This window comes from Tasmannia lanceolata, unplaced genomic scaffold (assembly GCF_043159265.1).
Source record: "Tasmannia lanceolata isolate RefF3 unplaced genomic scaffold, GAP_Taslan_0.1 ptg000006l, whole genome shotgun sequence".
Taxonomy (NCBI): Eukaryota; Viridiplantae; Streptophyta; class Magnoliopsida; order Canellales; family Winteraceae; genus Tasmannia; species Tasmannia lanceolata.
Window position 1 is genome coordinate 34823724 of NW_027518683.1, and position 20840 is coordinate 34844563.

A 20840-nucleotide genomic window follows, 5' to 3' on the forward strand; every position below is an offset into this window, starting at 1 on the left:
TTGAAAGTGAAGTTTACTTGCCGGATTGCCCCTGGAGTAGGCCAAAGTGCCGAATCATGTAAATCTCTTGTGTTCTTTCTTCATTTCACTACACACTTGATTTGTGCCCACACTTGTTTGGGCTAATTCCGTGGGTTGTCGGAGGCTATTTGTTGTTGCTTGGTTTGACTAGTCTTCGATAACCAGATTTCTAGCAGCGGCGGGGTCTTGTCGCAACAAGCCTCACATTTTTTGGATAATCTAAATAGTTAAATTCTTATGGTGGGCCAAGAAAAACTTCTCTATTAAATGATACTAACTGTCTAATATATTGACATTTCAATATGATCTTAATCATCTGATCCATCAGCGTTTTAATACTGGATCGTCCATTCTAAACCTCTACAATTGGAGACTTAGATCATTATATGGAGAAGATTTGCTGAGCACACCCTATCTGCATCAGGGCCCAAAAATGACTTGTTAGGATGACCAAAATAATGTGGGCCCTGCTATATTTTTGGGCTTCACGTCAAGTGCATGCACAACCGTGCTCCATATTCTCATATGAAGTTGTCTATTTTACACGAAGGCGCTGTTTCTTTAGATGGAAAATGGGCGTAAACAAAAAAAATAGCGTCCATTATTACACTAAAAAATGAGCATACGTCCATTTTACGTTGAAATAAATGGAGCACAAATGTGTACCTAAGAGCTACGATCTTCCAATGGAGAAATTTTTTGGAGCCCTTATTCATGGCGGTTAACAACAAATGAACGGGTAGATCATCTAAAAATATGGGCCCACCTTATTTTTTGCGGTTGTGTATTTACTGTCATATAAAATTAGTTTTATGAGACTGACTAGCTAGAAGATCCTGACTTGTTAATTTGATGACTCATCATAGGGAGACCCAGTCGGTTTACATTCGATGCAGAACAGGGGTCTAAGTCGTAAGATTAAGGTGTGGAAAAATCAATGGCTTGAAGGCATCTTTTTCACCAGGCATGATTGAATGTCTAGAATTTCTTGACGAGTGTAGGGCCAAGGCCAAGGGCAATAAGTAGATTTTGGATTGTTTTTTACGTACACATTGATACATCTCTAAAAGCATTGTCACATCATCCCTTGTGCCTTTGGTTTTAACTCCTACTTTATCATGAGTATTAAAATCATGTGGTTTAGGAAGTGTTTTCCCATTGAGCAATATAATTTTGAGCCAGTAGTCACATAGAGACACATATAACAAGTAATTGACAAAGTCAACAGCTAACAGAATACTATTTTCTGGATGGACGAAAAGGATTATCATGTATGCAGGAATTTCATGGATGGCTTTGTAAATTTAGCCACTGTCACACTCCAGAGATAGAGCAAACCAATACCACTATGCAAAAATAAATACATGTTCTACAATATTGTAGCATTTTCTACTTCCATTTACCAACTGATAAGCAAAAATTCAGTCATGGAAAACACTTCAAACTATATCATAAGCAATTACTAAATTGCACCCTAGGCTACTACCCTACGATAATTTTCTATATGCCTGCGGTACTGTGTCGGCAGGTTATCCCTTCATAGCCACGAGAGTGGTATCGAGTTTCATTTTTATGTGATTTTGGTACTAAGGAATAATCTGAACTTCATGAATGAGAAGATTGACCAGAGTCGCCACCTAGGTCAGGAACCTAGGGCCCATAAGTGACACTGCAAACTAATCTGTGATTCCATATGACTAGGTATGTTTCTTTATTACGAGAATTGAAGGTGTTAGACACCATTCTTGCACGATGCATCCACTCTTTAATTCCAAGAATCTTATTTATTTAAAGTTAATAAAAAATATTATCAAATTTTATGAGATGCGAGATTTATGGGACATGCAACCTAAGACACTCTAATTATAATATGAGACCTAAATTATTTCAATATTTTAGGGGTCTCTTGGGTCTGCCCTCAGTCGATCTATTCCCTTCTTTCTGGCTGGCGCTCAGGACCTTTTGGAGAAATGGGCAGATAGCTCTGGACAACAACTCCATATGCAGTCTTGAACATTTGGAAAGAACGCAATAGACGCATCTTCCAAGAGCAAAGTAGAACGGTGACTCGTGTTACCTCGGACGCCAAAATTGAAATGATTTCATAGACAAAGGTCAAGAAACAAACTTCTTATGCAATGAGTGACCTCATAAGAAACTTGTGATCAATAATATGGGACATAACTATTTGCTCCAAGCCTAAACCAAAATGGTCATGCCCGCCACCGGGATGGTTGAAACTGAACTTCGATTGTAGCTCCCTGGGTAATCCTGGAAGAGCAGGGATTGGAGGAGTTATTAGGAATTCTTCTGGATTAGTGGTCATGTCATATTCGGGGCCCTGTGGAATATGTCACTCTAACGAGGCTGAGGTTAGAGCTTTACTCTTTGGTCTACAGTGAGCATCTGAGCACGACCAATGCCCTCTTATAGTAGAAGGTGATTCTTCAACTTCTGACACAATTCAACTCAACTCAACAAAGCCTTCATCCCAAACTAGTTGGGGTTAGCTAAATGAATCATTTAGAAAAAAATTCATGAAGAAGGTAAAAGGAATCTACCCGGCTCTAATCCTGGTTCTAGTTGGGTTCTTCTACGTGGATCATTTTCTTCCATTCTATCCTATCTAAGGTCATGTTCTCCGTTATGTTCCTAGCTATCAAGTCTTTCCTCACTGTTTCTACCCAAGTTGTTTTCGGTCTGCCCCTACCTCTTTTACTCCATCAATTTGGCACGAGTCGCCTCTTCTCACCGGAGCATCCAAAGGCCTACGTTGGATATGTCCAAACCATCTTAAGCGGTGCTCTCTCATCTTCTCCTCAATTGGTGCCACCCCCACCTTTTTACAAATGTTTTCATTTTTAATTCTATCTAACCTTGTGTGGCCGCACATCCATCTGCTTCATTCACATCTCCGCTACACTCATCTTATGCACATGCTGCTTCTTGGTGGCCCAACATTCTGAGCCGTACAACATGGCTGCCTCACAGCTGTCTTATAAAACTTTCCCTTCAACTTGGTAGGAATTTTACGATCGCACAGAACTCCTCAACCAACCTGCTCTTATTCTATGGTTAACATCCTCTTCAATCTCTCATTCCTTATGTAGAATTGAACCAAGATAGAGAAAGATATCCCTCGTAGGTACCTCCTGTCCACTCATATTTACTACATCCTCGTCCCGCCTCCTTACATTACTAAAGTACAAATATTTTGTCTTAGTCCTACTCAGTCTAAAACCTTTGGATTCCAAAGCAGTTCTCCATAACTCTATTTTAGCATTTACTCCCGCTTTGGTTTCGTCGATTAATACTATGTCATCTACAAATAACATACACCACGACACCTCATCCTGAATACCCTCTGTAAGCTCATCCATAACTAGGGGTGTAAATGGATCGAATTCGAAGCGGATATGGCTATATCCGAATTCGATTACCGTATACACTATCCGAATTTCGATTCGGATTCGAATTCGATGGATATTTAATATCTATTACCGAATTCGATTCCGACGGATATTGTTCGAATTTGGATATTATCCGTATCCGTTTATTCGTTAAATTTAAACATTTTATTGCAGCACTTTATCTTTCTTCTCCTTCTTACTCCTCAAATGAAAATTGATCGGAGTTGTCCATTTATCATCAATGACCTAGATGGCCTTTTTGCTTTAGAATTCTCTATAAGCTATGCCATCTTCTTTCAATCAACATCATCCATTTGTCTCTTTCATCCTACACCCTACATCTGTTGCTTTATAAAGAAGCCATGTTAAACTCCAATAATGCCCTTAAAATGAGAGATACTCCATTTCCAACCCAAAACACTTTTTGTTTTTATTTTTTTTTCTAAAAAGAAAATTCACTTTTCTTTTAGAAATAAAAGATAGTGTGCCATTATTAAAAATAAATATTAATGATAATATTAATAATAAATAAAAATGATGTACTTCTCGGATTCGGATGTTAAACGGATTGAATATACCATTTACCAGATTCACATCCGCTAAGAGCCGGATATCTCATAAACGGATTCGGATAATATCCGCTTGAAACGGATTTGGATAATATTCGCTTTAAACGGATTCGAATGCGGATGGTAATCGAATTTTGGAATATCCATTTACACCCCTATCCATAACTAGCGTAAAAAGATAAGGGCTTAGAGCTGATCCTTGGTGCAGTCCTATTGTAGTTGGAAATTCGCTAGACATGCCATCCGGGTTCTGACACTAGTTACTGCTCCATCGTACATATCCTTAATCACATCAACATATTTAGTAGGCACTTTTTTTCCTTTCAATGACCCACCACATAACAATCCTGGGAACCCTATCATACGCTTTCTCCAAATCAATGAAAACCATATGAAGGTCCTTTTTACTTTCTCTAAATCTCTCCATTAACGCCAAATCAAGAAGATAGCTTTCATAGTCGATTGTCTGGGCATGAAACCAAACTGATTCTCGGACACCTTAGTCTCTTTTCTTAGTCTATGCTCAATTATCCTCTCCCAAAGCTTCATGGTGTGACTCATTAGCTTAATTCCCTGGTAATTGGTGCAACTCTGAATATCCTATTTATTCTTATAAATAGGTACTAATGTACTCTTCATCCACTCTTCAGGCATCTTTTTAGTCTTCAAAATATTGTTAAATTATCTAGTTAACCAAACCAAACCCACATCACCCAAGCATCTCCAAGTCTCAATAGGAATATTGTCAACCCCCTAGCCTTACCTAATTTCATATTTTTTATAGTTACGCTTACCTCTGAAGTTTGGCTTCTACGAACAAACCTCCGATTAGTATCATCAAAAGCATCATCAAGCTGTCACAAATTCGCTACAGGTTCTCTATTAAACAACTTATCAAAGTAACTTCTTCACCTCTCTTTAACCTCGTTTTCTTTTACTAACAATCTATGATTCTCGTCTTTGATGCATTTTATATGATTCAAGTCCCTGCTCTTCCTTTCTCTCATCTTAGCAAGCTTATAGATATCTTTTTCACCCTCTTTCGTCCCTAACTTGTGGTACAAATCTCCATATGCTTTGCCTCTAGCTTCCCTTACTGCCTTCTTAGCTTCTTTTCTAGTCAATTTATATTTTTCAATGTTCTCCTCATTTCTACAACTTCTGACATAATTAAATCAAGAAAATTAAACTTTCATAAACTAATATTTTCAGACAATATATTTTCAGAGATAATATTTCAAAAAATTTAATTTTCAGTAATTAATAAATTCGAAATAATCAATTTCCATCAATTACTTGAAGAAATCACTAGTTAGAATAGAAAATTCATATAAATTTAATCATCATCCTTAAAATTCTAGAAAATTATTTTAATCACTGATATATCTAGATAAGTCAATTTTGAGAACTAAAACTTCAAAATAAATTTATTCTCAGCAATTAAAAATTCGGATTAATGGATTTTTCATGAAAAAATTATTTTGGCCCTAAAAAATTCGAAATAAATTACCAGAAGTCATGAAAATTCAGAGCTAAATATTTTCAGAGGAAAAAATCAAATTAAATTAATTTTCTTTGATTTAAAATTCAGATTAATCAATCTTTTGTGGAAAATTCATAAAAAGTGAATTCTCATAAATAAAATTGAAGAGAAAAATATTTTAATTCATAAAAATTCAAAAATAAATTTTCAAAGGTACATTTATTCAATAAAGCAATTTCCAAAAGGATAAATTCAGAAAAAAAAAATTTTGCATTTAATTTTTTGAAAACCCAATTTCTTAGATGAAAATCCATGGAAAATTTATTTTCGCCATGAATATTCAAGAAAACTTGGTTTTCTACAAAAAAAAATCAAGATTATTATATTTAAAGCTTTGATTTGAAAGAAAATTTGATTTTTTCAATAAAAACACAAGAAATTTATTTTTCTTTCATATCAATTCAAGAAAATTAGCTTTCTTTATATATTAATTCATGAAAATTAATTTTCTAAATCAAAGTTCAGTTTTTAATTATTGTACATTATTAAAATTGAGTTGTAATTACTTTTTCCATTGGAAAATATATTTTAGTTCTTTTTTGCTTAAAATTAAGTTTTCCTTGATTTTTAGCAAGAAAATTCATTTCAGTTAATTTTCATTAATGAAATTTAATCTTGAAACATTTTTTATCTGAAAATTAAGTCTTTTGTTTGCTTTTGAGATGAAGCCCAAATCTTTATCAATTTTTACCGTAGAAATTAATTTTTGCCTTTAGAATTGATTTTACAAAGAAAAACCCTTTTTAATTGGATTTCACTTATTAAATTCATTCTTTACTTAGTTTTGATCTAGAGAATAAATTTTGTATTTATCTAGACAATGAAAATTATTTTTGGTTGATTTTTATTATTAACATTGGATTATTATTGTTTTTACTTAGAAAATTCAATTAGAATTATTTTTTATTAAGAAAATTCGATTTTTAAATTATTTTATTTCCTTAAATTATATATTTTATTAATTTTTATCATGAAACATAAATTTTTCCTGACTTTTTACAAAAGATTTCATGTTTCCATTATTTTGAACAAAAAGTTGAATTTTTATGTATTTTCTTCAAGAAAATTTATCTTTAATTAGAAATGTTCATGAAAATTTAAATTTTATTTTTTTATTATTTTGTAAGACTTTTCTTTAGTAATTTGGTTCAGAGAAACTCTAAAAAACCTAGAGCTAAAGGATTCAAACCCCTAATTTTAAATTTGCTTCTATGAGAGTTTTAAATAGGGTTTTAATTAAAGGAGTATGGAAAAATCATGCAAAAACTGAAAATAAATCATGGAAATTGAAGAAAACTATGAGGATTGAATTTAGATATGAAAACAAATCATAGATGATGTACTTGAATCAAAAGAACACAAAAAAGATCGAAGACATACCTTTTTTGAGAGATTTTCTACCAAGCATTCAAGAGATGAGAAATCCCAGCTTTTCGTTGATTTGTTCTCACAAAGAGGGCTGAGAAGAGCATTTGAACCTCCCAAATTTCAGACCTCAATATGGGGGTGTCTACAATGCCTCGATATTTGAACCATGCAATGGCTCTTTTGCAATTTCCTTCCCTCGCCACGCCTAGTGGTACTTTACTAAAATAACATAATCTCGATGAATATCTTGAACTATTTCACGCGGTCTATAGTGTTGGGAATCTTTTAATCTAGTTTTTACCACCTTTGCAACTCAATGTTTCGTAGCTTGCGGATGACCAATCAATATAATACCACCTCCACAAGTGTGAGACTAATTGTACTTTTTCACTTTAAAAGTTGTTGCTTAGGGTAGTTTTGACGCATGCATCTGTAAATTACAGTTGACAGCTTCACATATTGCAGTCACACAGACTACATCTTTCTTTACATACTTGAATTTGTAACAACCTGCAATAGAAAATTTATCCAATGCCTCACAAAAAGCTTTAACATCAATGAACTCTTTTCCCACCCCTGTTATGGCTTTATCCCAAAAGTGACTCAATAATTGAATATTATTCTTTTTATTAGGAGCAATGTCATCTACATACCCCATCGTTTCTGTTGTAGTTTCTTTGCTTTGCCTACAAGTTCTAACCTATTTGATTACAACAAGACCGATGTAAAAATACACTATAACTAAAAATAAAGTACAGGTCAAATTACCTAATGTTGATAGTACGTGGCATCCCTTGATCAATGATACTCCTAGCCAAAACATAAACATGTGCACTCGCGTGGAATTCAACCATAAGCTTAAGGTCCATGTCAGAGGCTATATTCAAAAGAGTATGAGTATCACCTGGGAGGAAGTACTTGAATTACACGATATTATGGTCACAATTCATTTCTCGGGCTAACTCTTCTTTAATATTGTCAATGCACCTGTTTAGACTAATGCCAATTGGTTTTGAAATCCTGCCTGTGTAATTTAACGAGGCATCACTAATCGCGACAAATTCTGCTCGGTAGTGGGAAATGATGATTGTTGTCGTCTCAATTGTTATCCTATCAACCATTGCATAACAATAAATCCTTATGAGTAAACATCACATATATAGTTATACAACAATAAGTAGGATAGTGACGTTTAAAGTGGTTGAATTATCCTTAAAATATTTTAAAGTCAACAGAGGAGTCTACTCCACTTTCTTTTTTCATTTTTACTGCTATCCCACTGATAATCTTATTGATTACTACAACCCTCTCCTTGAAACCATTTACAGGTGTTCATCGGGACATCACTGTCTGGGCAATGCACAATGATTTTCCCCCACTCTGAGTAGAACTATCGCTGGTAGTTGCTGGTCTTGGATAGATCAGGACTTCGGGGCTTCCAGCCTTCTCCTCCATCCTCTTGGATCTCCTACACGCGAAGGTGCTGACTTTTATCGGGTGATATCGTCCCTATTATTATTTCAGTCTTTAAGAGCATCTTGAGTCATTTCCCTTTGTCTTGCTACCAACATTATTCTCATATTTGACAGAAGATTTGCTGGGCCCTAGTGATATCTTTTATTTGATTTCTAGCTTGTATTCAGACCTATATTCTTTGCAGCTATAGTTATTCATTGTCTTTTATTTAATGTGGATTGCTATAGTGAAAGCAAGTTTGAAAATGGTTTCAGCCCCTTGTTGAATCATCTGAACAACTAACATAAATTAACCATCTTTGGCTAGTTTAATTATTTCTAAATGTTCTAATATGATTTTGGGCATAGCTAAAGCTACTTTAATTGCAAGAATAACTCATTCAGATCCTAAGGGGCCGTTTGGATACGCGAATTTTAGAAACTAGGTTTTTAGTTTGAAAACAATGTAAAAGATGGTTAGAAAAGAGGGTTAGAGACAAGAGAAGAAGCGGCCGGCCGTCGTTTTTGACTCATTTTGACTTCTCTCCCTTCTTTCCATCGGCAAGAGAGTAGAAGATCCTCCCATTTTCTTGGTCTTAGAAATCTCAGGTTGTAGGATTGATTTTTAAAACCTGATTTTCTTGCTTAAAATCCAACAAACGCTGCCAAGACAGCACACAACAGCCTGATCATAAACCCTCTTTTACACTTATGTCAAACTAAAAACCTGTTTTCTAAAATCTGCGTATCCAAACGGCCCCTAAGATTCTTTGAAAATTACCCGCTAACCTCTGGGTTTGCACCAATTTGGTATTAGAGCTGTGTTTGTATCATGTGCGTTTGATTTGTGTTAGTACAAATTCCTGTTGCTCTACTACTTTCTTCACGTTCTTCTTTTTCATTCTTCGAGTTCAACTGATTTCATAATGCCTCTTCTAACATTTCTCAATTTTTGGGTATCTAAGCCAGGATTTATTTTTATTTTTTTTTCTTTTTGAAAGTTGGTATCTAAGCCACGATTGAACCTACAACATCAAGGTTGAGGCACAAATCTTCTCCAATTAAGCTAGATGTCCAACCCCATGCATATTCTTATTGATTCATTGTCCATGGACTTCTAGAAAGCCTTATAAATTGACATGTTCTTTGGCATGTTTATTTGGATCCTCACCATCAAGGTCCGAAGTCTTTTCAACATGTTTAAAATATCCTCCATCTTTACACCATCAGACCTCATCTGATTTATAAGAGCCAAAGTCCTACTGATACAAGCAGAAATAATTTCTAAACTTTAAAATCTGGAAGCTCAAACTATCTACGCTAACCTTCTTTATATGTACTTCTTTATAACAGTAAATCAAAATGACCTTGAGCCTCTTTATCCATTGGTACTTACGTAATTTTAAAATTTTGCTTCATCCATTGCCCGATAAATAAATAGAACCAAAATATCCTTCTTCCCATATATATATGCTTGTAAAAGTGTTGATTGACATGCTAATTTTACGAATTCCCTCCCTCCCCCCTTCTGTCGAATGTACATGGCATGCAATTCATAAATTTCCTTGCAAGGGTAGAATGAGTTAGTGAGTTTTCGTTCAGATGGAGGCCTGGGATAAAAAAAACAAGGGACTAAATGTTAGCTGAGAGAGTGCTGAAAGCAGTCATTATGGTAAAGGCTTTTTTATAATAAAAATAGCATTGGGTTCAGGAGAAGTCCAACTTTCCAAGACAGTTTTATTACCCTTTGCATAAGGTCAATTTAGGTTCTAGTTTAGGAGAAATTATATGGTGTAAGGGCTAACAAGAATAAGGCCTTTGTACGGTGGAAGTACCACCCTTGACATTTGATCCAACAGCAGCTCCTCAAAAAGCTCAAAAAGTGAGCTGCTGTTGGATCAAATATCAAGGGCGGTACCCCTACCGTAATGTTGTAAGCCCTTACAACATATAAAATCTCCTAGTTTAGATATAATTTTGATTAATTTAGACTGAACTAGATTAATATCGATTCAAAAGCTTCAGTCAACTATCTGCAAGGAAGGGAAGTGCTACCAAGAGTCAACATCAACAAAAACTTATAAAAAAAAAAAAAAAAAAACTCAAACATCTTAACAAGGAAAGCCCTGCTCCGGTGCCCCTAAAAAAGAGAACCTGGTCTGTGAATTAGTAAAATGTAAGTTCCGATAAGAACTCTTTATAAGAGGACACAAATGTGAGTCCACGGTGTTCTATTACTCAATGCCTCTTTACTTTCTCACTCTTGCTAAGCATCATCCCCGAGAGCTTGTTAATCTCGAATAGAAGTCCAGCAGAAAACAAGAAACTGCATTTGAATAAAGCCACAAACATTCAGCAAATGATATTCAACAACAAATAAGACAAGTGTGTAAAAGATGAAGAAATTCCATTCCAATGCGCATAAAGTAAATGTCGGACATTAAAATTTGCTGGTTCAGAGACCACAAGGAATAAAAATGCCTAAATTATTTTCATTACGTCCAAAACAGAATATTTGGCAACCTTCATGGTAACTGTTAAACACTGAACTTGAACCCTAAGGCTTGAGACTTTCTGACAGGGTGAAATGTGCGCTTCTAAAAAACACGCTTCAGCCCAAAGGCTTTTGGTTTAACGTACCCTATGAACATGAAACAAATGTATGCATTGTTGTTTGTTAGTTACCGGAAACTTCCTTCTCGCTCCTCAAATTTAGGGGAAGTATGCTTGCCATATGCTTCATATGCGTTTCTTTTTAATTAAGAGTATGATTCCTATTTTAGATATTATTTCTGTTCAAGGTATTCGAGGTCCATGGGAGAAAAAGAAAGATGGAAAGTGAAAAGTGAGAGAGAGAGAGAGAGAGAGAGAGAGAGAGAGAGAGAGAGAGATGATCCAATGGTTAGGATGATCCAATGGAGCTGATTTTTCGTACACCCCCTATCTATCATAAGACCTTGCAAATGAATGGTTTGGATCACCAGTCGAGATACAAGATGACATCCACCCACGTCATTTCGCTCCAAAACCCATCCAATCCATGATATAATCGAGAACAGACCAGTAGACGTGGTCATATGCCTTTTCCAAGTCGACTCTAGTAATGACGCCTCGCTCCCCCTCAAGCTTCGCAGTATCTAGTATCCCGTTAGCGATAAGGATACCATACAGGATTTGTCAGTTTAACGAAGGCCCCTTGATATTTAAAAATTATACCGCCCATAACAGTGCCACGCCATTCGATCAGTTGGTATATTTTTCAAGGTTAGTCCCACCAATCTTGGCCGCCAGTTATGTTGCGTGGAATATAGCTTCATGTAAATATCAAGTATCAGTGTTCGGACTTGTGCCTTCTCCTCCACCAAAAGCCCCTCTACCCTTAAGCAATTGATGGAATTCACCCTTCTACGGGTGTTTGCCATTTTGTGAAAGAACTCCGTATTCTTATCCCCCTCGTTGAGCTACATACCCCGTGACTTTTGTCGCCAACTGATTTCCTCCAGCAGGATAATCTCTTCATATTCCACTTTCAACTCATGACGTGTCTGAATGTTATTTTCCTCCAATGGTGCGTTTCCTTCCAAGGTCGTCTCCAACAGGTTCAAATGACCCTCGATTTCAGCTTTCCGTTCCGCCTTCGATGATAGTAACTGCTTGGACCATTCTCTGATTCTTGACTTTAGATTTTGAGTTTTTGGCAGAAAACGTATCCCTTCCATCCCCTCAAATACATCGGTACCCCACCATTCCTGTAACTTTGAGTGGAAGTCAAGCTCTCTCACATAATGCCGTAACCATTTTGAAAGGGCTATCATTCCCAGCAGAATTGGGTTATGATCAGATGTTGTTTTAGGTAGGGCTTTTGGCAAATGGTAGAGAAAATTTCATCCCACTCCTTGGATAGGAGTACCTGATCCAATCGACATAGTATAAGCGTGATATGACCACGTGTATTTTGTACCCTCAAGGTTTACATCAACTCTCCCTTGATCAATCAATTATTTTGAAATGTAGCTTGCTAGCTAAAATCGGAGAATCTTCTCAAACTTGTCGTGAGGCTGCCCGCAACATTCTTCTCGTGTGGATGGCGAACAATTGAAATCTCCACCAATAATCCACGGTCCCTACCATCCTTCCTTTATCAATCGTAACTCGGACCACAGCGCCGATCGCAGCTTTGCCCTTATTGGTCCACAGAAAGCCGTGAACATCCATTCATTGATTGGATTGCGTGATGTAAATCAAATGGAGATGGTGTATTCATGAATATTGACCTCGACGGCTTAGCTTCGTTAATTACTAAGATGTCCAACTTCTGATGTCTACAAAGATCCTTAAGAGCAAATTTTTTCCTCTCGGATCCCATACCCCTGATATCCCAAAAATGATCTACATAAGAAAGTTTCTCCCCCAAAGTGGCCGTGGGTCTTGATGCTCAAGGCCTTCAGCTCCCGCAATCCTCTTCCCTTGATTTTTACCCTTAGTGCTATTGTCGCCATCCCGGTGGCATATTTCCTCAAATATGCTGCGAGTCTTGGGTAAATCCTCCATGAATTGTATCCCCAGGTCACTTCCCATTTGTGTCATAGCCACAAATTCCGCCGAATCCACGTTGTCCACCACCAAAGTAATGCCCTCACATCAATGGAGGCACGTGTCTATTTTCTCCCTGAGATCAACCTCCAATGAGTCCTCCGTCGATTTAGGATTTATGCTTGTGGACCTCTGCCACAATAAGGATGTCATTCAGAGTAGATTCTGAGACATCAGGGCCCACCACCCTCTCGCGTACATGGATATCCTGCAGCCCAAGTATCTCCACCGACGATATATCCCCGGCCAGTCTTTTCTGGTGGGACACATCACCAACCCCAGACGTCACCCCCGGCTGCTCAAGGTTGGAGCAAAATAGATAGCAAATTTTCCATTTTTTCCACTTTAAAGCCTAATATGCGTCCTTGATTTCCTCCTTATTGGGAAGAGATGGCAACGTCGGAGATATCTTCGACGTCATTTTTTCCACTTTAAAGCGAAATACGCATCCTTGATTTCTTCCTTATTAGGAAGAGACCGTGATTTCCTCGTTATTGGGAAGAGACGGCAACGTCGGAGACATCTTCGACGTCATTTTTTCCACTTCAAAGCGAAATACGCATCCTTGATTTCTTCCTTATTAGGAAGAGACCGCAACGTCAGAGACATCTCTGACCTCATTTTAGGCCTGGCCCCTAGGCTAGGTTTCTTCTGTGATTTGGCCACCTAGAAAACTTTGCACCATAGCAGATCCAAAACTGCATCATAGTCCCAGAAGTTATCCGGATGGATGTCTCCTTCGTGAGCGAGATCGGCCAGGCGATCAATTTTCACCTTGAGTATTTTGAAAAAAGATTTTTAGACCGCGTCTTCCACCTTTTGCTTTTACCCTTTTTGATAGATATACCAAACCTCGGTGTATCATATCGATATTTACGATGCAGAAAGTTCCGCATGACCCTCGCCCCATTTTTATCCTTGTAATATCCCTGCATGTCCTCCGGTGCTGATGCGTTTTTAATGACATTAAAGGGCCTCGATGCTTTTCGCCACATTCATTCCGGTCTTTTTTTATTATTTTAAACTTATCCGAAGACTCCACCGCTTCATCCGAAGACGCCATCGCTGCATCCAAGACACCCACATTGCAAGGGCCAGTATTTACTGTCGAATATTCCGTCCCCATTCACTTTTTTATACTCACACTCATTCTGTCAAAGCAGCCGCCCATTCGAGGTTTTGTCGCGTATCCCGCCCCTTTTCGACTTCTGAAATTCGAACATAAGGCCAAGATTAAATCATCATCTCGATTCACATGATCAACAATCGGATTCTTTCCTTTCCTAACTCTCTTCGCCAACCAATCCGACTCCTTGGATGAATAGCCGTTGGCCTTCTTTTGATCCGACGGTTTAGAGATCATCTCCTTCCCATCCATAGCCGACGGCAGAGATGGACACAAAATCTTTCCCCTGTCCCTTTCCCCCACTACACCCGGTACCAGACTCGTCGGAAAAGGGTAACGGCTATTCCAAGTGAATAGAATTTGTTCCCAACTTTTAATCTCAATACAGATCGCAAAAACACCCCTTCCGCCGTAAATACTTTCGCCCTTGCATAAATTAGACTCTCTGAGTTTTCCCCTTCCATTTTGACTCCAAGACCATCCCAAATGTGCTACCCAGCGCTTCTACCGTTGATGCCGCCCATGCACGCATTGGTATTCAGAAGAAATGAATCCAGACAGGTTTTGCGCCTGTCATGAAAGATGGGCGCCAAGGACTGAGTGGCATAAGAAATTCCAATGCGTTAGCGCCTTTAGAGAAAATCATATTTGCTTGATCCTCCTCTCGAAACAAAACAACACTTCGTTCTTGCTAATAATTAAGGGTTCCGATAGATCAGGTAGGTCCCAAAACCACCTTGCCCAGTTTACGACTTCCTCCAATCTCCATTCGGCTTTTTTTATTTTCCAATAAGGCATGTTCCAAGCAATCTCAGCCTTGTTTCGACTTGTTTGCCGGAAATCTCAACGGTTAGTTGATCCTCATTTTCGATAACATCAGCAATCCCATCTTCAGGCCAGACCATCGGTTTTGCATTAGCCACACAGGTGGGGTTCCTATTTGGAGAAGAACCCCCATTAGGTCTTTTAACACATCTTCTACAACCAAGTCGACGTTTGAAGTTGTGATAATTACAATCACGGTAGATTCAGTCACCCGGCAGAAATTCTAAACGATTGTTACCGCCATTCTTCAATCCATTTAAGGCTCTAGCTTTCTCCGTCGTTCTTGTTTTCTCCACCATTCTCGTTTTCTCCGCCGTGCAATAGATTAGTGCAATTTAAACACTTCAAAAGCAAGCCACCGACTAGGAATTTACAGCCCATATGTGGGAGCCGGTTTTTTTTCTTCGCAGGCCGGGGCGGCGGGGGATCACCACATCGGGTTCTCTGGGAGTGTTAGTTGATCTGCGTTTCTTGCGAACTCGGGACCGTGATCCGGACTTCGCAAGAAAGAGAAACTCAGAGTCGCCAGCTAGGTTAGGGCCTAGGACTCATGCCTATTCTTCAGATGAAAAGGGGGTGAATACCCAAATTTCATTGGAGGAACAGTAACCAAAGGGGTTCTTTTTGCTCTGCGCCTAGAATCTATTGATTTGCTCTGTTTGCTAAGACATGGTCGTTACAGAAATCTGGGTAATGGTTATGGTTACAATCGGGGAAGGTGTTAGGCACTCCTCTTGTCCGGATGAATCCGGTCTCTTGACTTGATTTGGCATTTTTGAAGAATTTAATCAGGGTAACTTATCCTTTTATCCTTTATTTGGATTATGCTTAGTTCTAGCATGTAAATAAAATGAATTTCCAAAAGAAAGAAAATAAGCGGCAGTTATCCTGATTGAAATCGTATGTTGCTATATGAGTCCCGAAAGATCTTGCAACTGACCCCAATCAGGTTAACTAAATCAAACGGAAAAGGACAGTACAGAAAGGAAAATGAACTCTGGGTTTATGATTCCCTCAGTTTGTCTAACACCGCGGAGCGCCAGGGCTCTCGTCTCTGTCTCGTTTGTCTATGGTAGGACGGGAGACAGAGTGGTGGCTTAAGGGGAGGGAACGTAGCCCTATTTATAGAGAGGAGAGGGGTTTACGCTACAGGATTTAGGGCAAAAGGAGCCCTAAACCCCATAACTACCCTGCAACGATTTTTGTAATAAAAATACAGAAAGCCCGGAAATAAATTTAAATTTACCGGAGGAGCGAGAGAGCCTGTCTAAAAATTGGCGACGTAACGCCATTTGATTAAACGAGAGAACTTCGGATTTGCCGAGATTTCGACAGAACAACAGTGCTTCTTGGATGAGGGAGCTTCGGGTTTGCCGAGATTTCGGCAGAACAAAGGCGCTATTTTGATAATATGGCTTGCGTTATCCGAAATTCATCAGCACAACAGCGCTATTTGGACGAAGGGACTTCAAGATTGCAAAGATTTCGGCAAAACAACGGCGCTATAAGTAACAACACTATTTGGACGAAGGGACTTCGGGATTGCCGAGATTTCGGTAGAACAACAACGCTATTATGGAAAAATAGCTCGTAATTCTGCGAAATTCGACAGAAAAACGGCACTATTTGAAGGATGTCACTCTAAATTTCCAGAATTTCGGCAGAATGCCGACGCCCAATGTGAGCAACCTATGAATTTCTCTACTTTCTCTCTTCTAAAGCAAAGAAACTAGGATTTTCTGATATTCAGAAGGGTTTTTGAACTGAAAAAACCAAAAAGGGAAAAACCAGAGGTTTTAAAACTAAAACCAGAGAGAAGTTAAAAACCAGGATGGACCTGAGCAGATTGTTAATATCAGAAGAATTTTTTGGTGGTTCGAGATTATATCGGGATTGAAGATCAACTTCAAAAAAAGTGTTGTGGCAGGTATCAATATGGACCCGGGTCGTATTAATGAATATGCCTCAGTGATGGGTTGTTTGCATGTTGATTTACCTATTAAATACCTAGGGCTGCCCCTGGGTCTCGGTATTCCAAAAGCATCGTTGAGGGATTCTGTTGTGGAAAGGGTGGAGAAAAAGCTTAGCACTTGGAAAAAACAATACTTATCCTTTGGGGGAAGAATCACCCTCATCAAGGCAGCCCTAAGCAATATGCTGGTATACTTTATGTCTATCTTCAGAATTCCGGTTAAGATTGCTAGAAGAATTGAAAAGCTTCAGAGAGATTTTCTTTGGGAAGGAAAGGAGCAGAGAAATAGATTGAAGCACTTATTGAAGTGGGAAAAGGTATGTAGAGCTCGTCGGAATGGGGGGCTGGGCATTGGAAAGATTAGGTGTCGTAATATAGCCCTACTCGGTAAATGGCTGTGGAGATTTGGGGTGGAGAAGAAAGCGCTATGGCACCAGTTAATAAAAGAAAAATACGGTTGTAGTTGGGGAGAATGGAACTGTAACAGTGCGGTGGCGGGGAAGGGCTCAGGAGCTTGGAAATCTATCACCTCTTCGCGGGATCAATTCCACAAAAACGTCAAATTTAAAGTGGGTATCGGCACCAAGGTTAGATTCTGGTGTGATCTATGGTGTGGGGAGCGTCTTCTATTGGAGGAATATTCGAATTTGTTCTGATTGGCCGTTAATCCAAATGCGGCAATTGCTGATTATGTGGTGCGTGATACTGGCTCCTCTAAAATATTCTGGGATATCAGAATGCGTCGAAATTTAAAAGATGATGAAATCGTCCATTTCGCAAGCTTACTGAGCACCTTGTCAAAATGTTACTTATCTCCTTTCCGCGAGGACGTGTGGATATGGATCCCTGATGCTGATGGGGTATTCTCGGTTCGCTCCTTTTTTTAAATCGATGAACGAAGGCAGTGACAATCAATCTAAGAAGGCACGTGTATAGCTCACAACGGTCCCTCCTAGAGTTGCTGCATTTGCGTGGACCGTGGTATCTGGTTGTATTAACACTTGTGAAAGATTGAAAAGAAGGGGAATCCAGATGGCAAGTAGGTGCGTCTTATCCAATAAAGCGGAGGAATGCATCGATCATCTATTTCTTTGGTGCCCGTATGCTTATAGATTGTGGATGGCCATCATGAGATCGTTCGGATGTTGTTGGGTGTTCCAAGGAAGCATATGTGATATAGTGCTAAATTGGCGTGGTAGTCTTAATGGTTGTTTGGGTCAATCTTTATGGAAGGCAATCCATATAGCTGTATTGTGGCACTTATGGAGGGAGAGGAACAACCGAATCTTCCTAAACAAAAGTAGGGGATTCTATCATATCGCGTTAGAAGTAAAACTTTCACTGATTGCTTGGATAAAGGCTAAGGGTGGACTTCCCTATCCGGTTAACATCATCCTTAGAAACTGGAATCAGGTGATGTCGGAAAAAAAAAGTAATTCTTGTATCAAACATATGTGGTCCCCCCCCCCCTGCGGATGGCTAAAGCTTAATTTCGACGGTAGTTCGTTAGGCAATCCGGGATTGGCGGGATAATCAGAGACCCGGATGGTAGAACCATAATGACGTATGTGAGTTCGGCAGGGATTTGAGGGATTTGCGACGCAAATGAAGCTGAAGCGAATGGCCTCCTATTTGGATTAAAGTGGTTTGCAATGAACAATCTTGGGCCGCTAATGATCGAGGGCGATTCTAGCAATGTCATCGCATGGGCAAAAGGGAGATGTGGCGGTCCATGGCGTCTATATCAAATTATAGACGAAATCAGATATTTGATTCGGGTTTTAAAACCGCTGCTTAACCACAAGCACCGATCTGCAAACTCAAACGCAGATGCTTTGGCTAAGGCGGGAGTTTTCTTAACGGAGCCAAGGGTAGTATACCCTTCTGCGGATGAGAATGCGATGTAATTTAGTATGATTTTGGGGCCATTTCGTGCCCATGCACTCTGTACTGTTTCAACTTGTTGGACATCTTGTCCCCTGATTTCAAATAAAATTCGTTACGTTTAAAATATAAAAAAAAAGTTCAAAACTAAAATCTGATTTTTACTCTTACCCCCTATGAATTTCTCTACTTTCTCTCTTCTAAAGCAAAGAAACTAGGATTTTCTGATATTCAGAAGGGTTTTTGAACTGAAAAAACCAAAAAGGGAAAAACCAGAGGTTTTAAAACTAAAACCAGAGAGAAGTTAAAAACTAAAATCTGATTTTTACTCTCCCCCCCCCCCCCCCCCCCCCCCCGCGGATTTATAGGGGGTCAGCTTCCAAATTCGAAGTGCGAAATTTTCGCAATCTGCAAATTTGAAAAAATCCAAATTCGCAAGGTGCGAAAATGGGCCTGACAGGTCGGCACCATTTCGAAAAATGTGATTTTTCGTCTTTTTGGCTTCGAAAAACGTGATTTTTCGTCTCTTTTGACGGGTTTTCGAGAAGTTTCGGGGGACCGTAACTCCTGCGTTTGGACTCCGAATCACACGCGGTCAGATCCGTTAGATTCGTCGTTCCGTGGAGATTCCAATTAACCTAATATCGGCGGTTTTCGGAACACGAAGTGTTTTTTGGTAAAAACGAATGTTTTTAACTCAAAGCTAACTTTTCGGTTGAAAGGCCGTGTGAAAACGAACTTTCTGGCCATGCTGTGAAAGGCGGGATACCGTGTAAAGACGGGCTTTTGTTTCACCTCTGAGATTAAAGTTCTTTTTTAAAAAATTGTCCTAGTTTCATAACCTAGAGAGAGATTGAGAGAAAGACTACAGGTGCTCTGGGACTCTTCATGAGACTCTTCCTCGCGACAACCTATCATTAGTTCTAACTTGACAAAATTGGGTGTCTACACCATAAGCCTTTATAACCTATCCGAGTAGCAAGACTCACATTTAAATGGAGGTGCTCCTCTAGGTTTTGGGAGCTTCAGTCAAGAATGGAGATTGGAGAAGTGCTTGGAGATGGAAGATGATTGGATCATTATTACAAAAAGAAATTAGAGTGAAGGTCAGCTGGGATTCATGATTGCAAAGGTTCATGAACTAAGAAATCTGAAATATGGGGGAAACTGACAGGATCAAGATAAAGGTTGACGATGCAAAAAATGGGATAAAAAGAAAAAGGACATACTGAAGGATCGGGGGAAAAAAGAGGAAGAGGGATGAGGTGATTGAGCGATTTCATCATAAGAGAGGATTTGAGTTATGAAATTTTCGTAATGTTCAAAAGGTTTTGAGCGGATTTTGACATTTGAAAGGGAGTAATGCTGTAGCAATTTTCAACTTATGTAGTCTGCTAGAATGCACCAACTTAAGTGAAATGAGTAGACCTTCCTTTTGGCTCTGTTCACTTGTTTTCCCGGGAAAGGAAAAGAAAAGGTTTCCTGGGAATCTGACGTGGCATTAGGAAAAGAAATCCAGGGAAACTGTGTAGGAAAAGGTTTCTCACGCTTGTTCACGTGCGCAGGAACTGTGCAGGAAAAGGTTTCCCAAGAAACTGCTTGCCCACCTTTTTTCACTAGTTTTCCCGGGAAAGCAAATCCGACCAAAATAGTGGGATTTGGTTTCCCACACTTGTGAGAAAAGAGACATTTCCACATCATTTTTGGCAATTTCCATGTCATTATTTGACATTTTCCACTAGGCATGTTACTTTCTCAGGAAAGCAAGTGAACACCAGAATTCTGTCTTGTCAAGGTCTTGTCAAGGAAAAAAGAGGTTGTTTTCCAGGGATTTGCTTTCCCAGGAACGCAAGTGAACAGAGCCTTTATAGCATAAAGAGAAGTTTACGAGAGTTGCTCACTTGCACCACACATGAGTGGGATTTGAGTTAGCAGCCAACAAGGATTTCGTTTGATTCAAAGAAATGAGGGGGAAGCCTTAGAATTCATTGGGTTGGAGACGAAAAACTCAATGATTTTGAAGATTTAAGAGATAAGAAGAAAAAGAGGGCCTGAAAATAAGATTGTGGAAGGAA

General features: G+C 38.8%; 1 protein-coding gene across 1 annotated transcript in view; it reads right to left on the reverse strand.

Annotated features, from left to right (window-relative positions):
• Nucleotides 1–10372: 10372 nt before the first annotated feature.
• Nucleotides 10373–20840, reverse strand: part of LOC143878571 (keratinocyte-associated-like protein) — a 48532-nt gene continuing 38064 nt past the window's right edge. The window contains exon 5 of the mRNA XM_077380842.1: nt 10373–10691. Coding sequence (XP_077236957.1) covers nt 10604–10691 — 88 coding nt within the window. The 3' untranslated portion in view covers nt 10373–10603. The remainder of the gene's footprint in view (nt 10692–20840) is intronic.